Here is a 6,413-nt window from a genome sequence, read left to right as displayed (position 1 = left end):
TATATATATATATATATTAGAATATGATAAAGGAGTGATATAATGTAATTTTATATTAACTAAACTACGGGTATGTACAAAAAAAAAAACCAAGGGTATAAAAAATATTAACTATAAGACTAAAAGAGAAAAGATTACTATCCCATATTTTATTTTATAGATTGTCATGACATCTTAATTAAAATTTTAAACTTTCATTATTAATACTGTTCTATTTTATTATTATTATTATTAGTACAATACAAGATATGAGATAAAATCTTAGACAATAAATTTATGATCAATTTAAGATATAGATAAAAAGAATGGGCATGTCACTGATAATACATATATAGATACGCATTCTGAGTTTCTGACAAATGAGCTATGGGGTCGCTCAGTTATTAATAAGAGCATGCAAGAGGCTTTAAATTAATGATTCACCAATTTATGCCGACAATAAAATATAGTTTATAAGATTGTGAAAATCGATAGTGTAATTATTATGAGTTTGGTTTGTGTACTTGTTTAATATTTAAACAAGTTTATTGTATGCATAAAAAGTAAACGGGCGGGACAGAATATAAAATAGAAATTGAAAAGAAAAACACTCAAGTGGTGAATGAGAAAATCGAAATATATATTGTTAGTATAAAAATTTATATATAATCAATATATTATTTATTATTTAGTTCTATTATTTTTCTTGAAAAGTAAATGATAATAAAAAATAAATGGTAATGATGAACTAACATCGTATAAAATTATTACAGTATCGATACATACATTTTTTGGAGAAAAAAACATACCCAATAACATAAATATCAGCTGGAGAAGGAGACTTCAACCAAGCCCTTAAGTCCAAACCATTATTTGGTGATTTCCCTCCAACATTCCATGTTCCCACGAACATCCTACACAATAGTTATTCCACACACCACACATTTAAATCCTATATCACATTTCCCAACTCAATATTTCTTAACTATAAATAAATAAACAATGCCTTAAAATTTGAAGTTAGACAAAAGATAATAATTGAAATAGAGATACCAACTTTTTAAAGAAAATCAAAGGGATAGGGAATGTTAATAAATGTGATTCCATTTTTGATTGTGTGATACAATAGAGCTACTACATATTCGTATATTATACACTTCTAATATCATCATCAAGCACTATTTTTTTACGAAAAAAAATTTATACACCAATAGTATGAGTTTTATACATTATTGTTGCATCATCTAACATGCATGTTTTATTATTAGAGAATAGAGTATTTTCTCCTATAAGGAAGAAGATTTGTTATTTCCTTCGGTCAGTAAAATCATGACATGTGTTCTATTTAATCATTTTTTACAAACATATTTCTAAAATTGAACAAAATAATACATGTGTTATACTTTTACTGGATGGAGGAGATCAATTATTTCCTTATATGAGTAGATACTTTATTCTCTTATCATTTTTAACTCTTCAAAAAAGTAAGAGAATAAAGTATCTCATGGTATAAGGGGAGATAAGTTATCTTGTTTATTCACTAAAATCATTACCTATGTCCTATTTATCATTTTCTATAAAAAGTATTTCTAAAACTACACAAAGTAATACATATGTGATACTTTCACTGACCGAATAAGATAAGTTATCTCCTACTATGATGATGAGATACTTTATTCTCGAAAAGTAATACAAATGAGTAATGAACGATGGACTGACTGTGTATAAATCTTTACTCACAGTCGATGTATATTAACACCTTTTTTTTAATACAGAACACCCTCCTATATAAACAAGAACATTCAGTGTTGGATTTGTGTTCTGTCTCATTCTTGTGGCTTGAGAGCCTGAAAAAATAAAGAACAAGATGGATGGTCATACACAAAAATGGTTTGAAAGAATGAAACCATTTCTTGCTGTGGTGTTCTTGCAATTTGGATTTGCTGGCATGGATGTTCTATCAAAAGCTGCATTAAACAAAGGAATGAGCAATTATGTACTTGTTGTGTATCGTCATGCTGTTGCATTCATTGTTATAACCCCTTTTGCAATTATTCTAGACAAGTATATATATTTCTTACCCTTCTTCATCAAGATTAGTCTTATTTATTTTGATAATGTTTTCAATTGGTTTTTAATTTTTTTTGTAAAAGAACTAATCTCTTTCGGATGCGTGAATGCTTCTCCCGACAAGTGTTGGTTTTTAATTTATTAAAATCTCTCTTAGTTTGAAGATGAAGTTGAATTAATGATTTGTTGTTGTAACAGGAAAGTGAGGGTGAAGATGACATTTTCAATCTTCATGAAGATAGTGGCACTCAGCTTGCTAGAGTAATAATTTTTGTATGTTACTAAACACGTTCTCCTATCATTTTTGCTTTTCCTTGATATTCTCACACTCTTTTTTCTCTCTCGTTTTTTTTAATATTCTCCATACTAATTACTACATACATTTATCTCCGAATATGTTAATCGTATAAGGAGATAAACTATCTTTTTTTATGCTATTAAAATTATAACAGTGTGAAATATGATATATATCATAATTTTAGTGTCCGAAAGAGATAATTTATCTCCTAATATGAGGAGATACTTATTTCTCTTATCTAATTCATACATAGTAAATAAATAAAACATATATGTTAGTGTGTCACGCATCATAATTTGTGATTGGTTGAATAAAATTTATTTATATTATAAATTAACTATGATTCTTAAATTTATATAAAATTATATGAACATTTCGAAATTAATCATTGTCATGAAGAAAATGAAAAACTTATTGGAATATGACAAAATGATAAATATAATTTCTAATTATTCTGAGTGTAGTTGGTATAAATTAGTGAACACACAACTAAAATTTATTCCAATTTAGATCTAAACATATTATAGGCCTTGAGAATATCAAATTTTCTTTCTACAATTCATTGGAAAAATAAGTTTATAACTTTGTTACAACACTTTTTTGTGGCAGGCCAGTTATTGATCAGAATTTATATTTTTTGGGAATGAAATATACAACAGCAACATTTGCAGCAGCAATGAGCAATATGCTTCCTGCCATTACCTTTGCAATGGCTTGCATTATTAGGTAATGTTTTCACTTCCTTCTATGAATAAATATTCTAGATTATGTAATAAAATTACAAGAAAATATATACAGCATTCAATAAAAAGAGATTCTTAAATATTAGATCCTCAAATTTAAACTTTCAAATCCTCATAATATCCTAAGTAAAGTATTCCATATTTTCTTCATTATATATATCTTCATGTTTTCACATTTTCATTTTATTTCAAATTTCCTTATGTTTTAAAAATCTAATATTCAATTATATATATATATATATATATGATAAAATCTTAGACAATAAATTTATGATCAATTTAAGATATAGATAAAAAGAATGGGCATGTCACTGATAATACATATATAGATACGCATTCTGAGTTTCTGACAAATGAGCTATGGGGTCGCTCAGTTATTAATAAGAGCATGCAAGAGGCTTTAAATTAATGATTCACCAATTTATGCCGACAATAAAATATAGTTTATAAGATTGTGAAAATCGATAGTGTAATTATTATGAGTTTGGTTTGTGTACTTGTTTAATATTTAAACAAGTTTATTGTATGCATAAAAAGTAAACGGGCGGGACAGAATATAAAATAGAAATTGAAAAGAAAAACACTCAAGTGGTGAATGAGAAAATCGAAATATATATTGTTAGTATAAAAATTTATATATAATCAATATATTATTTATTATTTAGTTCTATTATTTTTCTTGAAAAGTAAATGATAATAAAAAATAAATGGTAATGATGAACTAACATCGTATAAAATTATTACAGTATCGATACATACATTTTTTGGAGAAAAAAACATACCCAATAACATAAATATCAGCTGGAGAAGGAGACTTCAACCAAGCCCTTAAGTCCAAACCATTATTTGGTGATTTCCCTCCAACATTCCATGTTCCCACGAACATCCTACACAATAGTTATTCCACACACCACACATTTAAATCCTATATTACATTTCCCAACTCAATATTTCTTAACTATAAATAAATAAACAATGCCTTAAAATTTGAAGTTAGACAAAAGATAATAATTGAAATAGAGATACCAACTTTTTAAAGAAAATCAAAGGGATAGGGAATGTTAATAAATGTGATTCCATTTTTGATTGTGTGATACAATAGAGCTACTACATATTCGTATATTATACACTTCTAATATCATCATCAAGCACTATTTTTTTACGAAAAAAAATTTATACACCAATAGTATGAGTTTTATACATTATTGTTGCATCATCTAACATGCATGTTTTATTATTAGAGAATAGAGTATTTTCTCCTATAAGGAAGAAGATTTGTTATTTCCTTCGGTCAGTAAAATCATGACATGTGTTCTATTTAATCATTTTTTACAAACATATTTCTAAAATTGAACAAAATAATACATGTGTTATACTTTTACTGGATGGAGGAGATCAATTATTTCCTTATATGAGTAGATACTTTATTCTCTTATCATTTTTAACTCTTCAAAAAAGTAAGAGAATAAAGTATCTCATGGTATAAGGGGAGATAAGTTATCTTGTTTATTCACTAAAATCATTACCTATGTCCTATTTATCATTTTCTATAAAAAGTATTTCTAAAACTACACAAAGTAATACATATGTGATACTTTCACTGACCGAATAAGATAAGTTATCTCCTACTATGATGATGAGATACTTTATTCTCGAAAAGTAATACAAATGAGTAATGAACGATGGACTGACTGTGTATAAATCTTTACTCACAGTCGATGTATATTAACACCTTTTTTTTAATACAGAACACCCTCCTATATAAACAAGAACATTCAGTGTTGGATTTGTGTTCTGTCTCATTCTTGTGGCTTGAGAGCCTGAAAAAATAAAGAACAAGATGGATGGTCATACACAAAAATGGTTTGAAAGAATGAAACCATTTCTTGCTGTGGTGTTCTTGCAATTTGGATTTGCTGGCATGGATGTTCTATCAAAAGCTGCATTAAACAAAGGAATGAGCAATTATGTACTTGTTGTGTATCGTCATGCTGTTGCATTCATTGTTATAACCCCTTTTGCAATTATTCTAGACAAGTATATATATTTCTTACCCTTCTTCATCAAGATTAGTCTTATTTATTTTGATAATGTTTTCAATTGGTTTTTAATTTTTTTTGTAAAAGAACTAATCTCTTTCGGATGCGTGAATGCTTCTCCCGACAAGTGTTGGTTTTTAATTTATTAAAATCTCTCTTAGTTTGAAGATGAAGTTGAATTAATGATTTGTTGTTGTAACAGGAAAGTGAGGGTGAAGATGACATTTTCAATCTTCATGAAGATAGTGGCACTCAGCTTGCTAGAGTAATAATTTTTGTATGTTACTAAACACGTTCTCCTATCATTTTTGCTTTTCCTTGATATTCTCACACTCTTTTTTCTCTCTCGTTTTTTTTAATATTCTCCATACTAATTACTACATACATTTATCTCCGAATATGTTAATCGTATAAGGAGATAAACTATCTTTTCTTATGCTACTAAAATTATAACAGTGTGAAATATGATATATATCATAATTTTAGTGTCCAAAAGAGATAATTTATCTCCTAATATGAGGAGATACTTATTTCTCTTATCTAATTCATACATAGTAAATAAATAAAACATATATGTTAGTGTGTCACGCATCATAATTTGTGATTGGTTGAATAAAATTTATTTATATTATAAATTAACTATGATTCTTAAATTTATATAAAATTATATGAACATTTCGAAATTAATCATTGTCATGAAGAAAATGAAAAACTTATTGGAATATGACAAAATGATAAATATAATTTCTAATTATTCTGAGTGTAGTTGGTATAAATTAGTGAACACACAACTAAAATTTATTCCAATTTAGATCTAAACATATTATAGGCCTTGAGAATATCAAATTTTCTTTCTACAATTCATTGGAAAAATAAGTTTATAACTTTGTTACAACACTTTTTTGTGGCAGGCCAGTTATTGATCAGAATTTATATTTTTTGGGAATGAAATATACAACAGCAACATTTGCAGCAGCAATGAGCAATATGCTTCCTGCCATTACCTTTGCAATGGCTTGCATTATTAGGTAATGTTTTCACTTCCTTCTATGAATAAATATTCTAGATTATGTAATAAAATTACAAGAAAATATATACAGCATTCAATAAAAAGAGATTCTTAAATATTAGATCCTCAAATTTAAACTTTCAAATCCTCATAATATCCTAAGTAAAGTATTCCATATTTTCTTCATTATATATATCTTCATGTTTTCACATTTTCATTTTATTTCAAATTTCCTTATGTTTTAAAAATCTAATATTCAATTATATATATATATA

The 6,413-nt window shown here is 26.7% G+C and overlaps 2 protein-coding genes and 1 pseudogene across 2 annotated transcripts in view; 2 read left to right on the top strand and 1 right to left on the bottom strand.

The window, feature by feature from the left end:
• Positions 1-892, bottom strand: part of LOC109356618 (type I inositol polyphosphate 5-phosphatase 8-like) — a 15,112-nt gene extending 14,220 nt beyond the window's left edge. The window contains exon 1 of the mRNA XM_019600029.1: positions 789-892. Within this exon, the coding sequence (XP_019455574.1) occupies positions 789-892 (104 nt within the window). The remainder of the gene's footprint in view (positions 1-788) is intronic.
• The window catches only part of LOC109356190, a 23,848-nt pseudogene that overhangs the window by 13,076 nt on the left and 4,359 nt on the right, over positions 1-6,413 (top strand).
• LOC109356619 (WAT1-related protein At2g37460-like) lies at positions 4,904-6,167 on the top strand. The gene is made up of 3 exons (XM_019600030.1): positions 4,904-5,127; positions 5,332-5,394; positions 6,041-6,167. Exons 1-3 carry the CDS (start codon positions 4,931-4,933, stop codon positions 6,159-6,161), a joined length of 381 nt encoding a protein of 126 aa, XP_019455575.1. The 5' UTR covers positions 4,904-4,930; the 3' UTR covers positions 6,162-6,167.

The sequence above is a fragment of the Lupinus angustifolius genome, chromosome LG09 (assembly GCF_001865875.1).
Source record: "Lupinus angustifolius cultivar Tanjil chromosome LG09, LupAngTanjil_v1.0, whole genome shotgun sequence".
In the NCBI taxonomy this organism is placed as follows: domain Eukaryota; kingdom Viridiplantae; phylum Streptophyta; class Magnoliopsida; order Fabales; family Fabaceae; genus Lupinus; species Lupinus angustifolius.
This window is presented reverse-complemented; position numbering and strand designations above follow the sequence as displayed.

What these genes read in the sequence shown, in the direction of transcription:
- LOC109356619 (XM_019600030.1), top strand. Translation starts at nt 4,931, where the DNA reads ATGGATGGTCATACACAAAAATGGTTTGAAAGAATGAAACCATTTCTT. An exon ending in TTTGCAATTATTCTAGACAA is followed by an intron (nt 5,128 to 5,331) that starts GTATATATATTT and finishes TTGTTGTAACAG; the next exon opens with GAAAGTGAGGGTGAAGATGA. An exon ending in GTGGCACTCAGCTTGCTAGA is followed by an intron (nt 5,395 to 6,040) that starts GTAATAATTTTT and finishes TTTTTGTGGCAG; the next exon opens with GCCAGTTATTGATCAGAATT.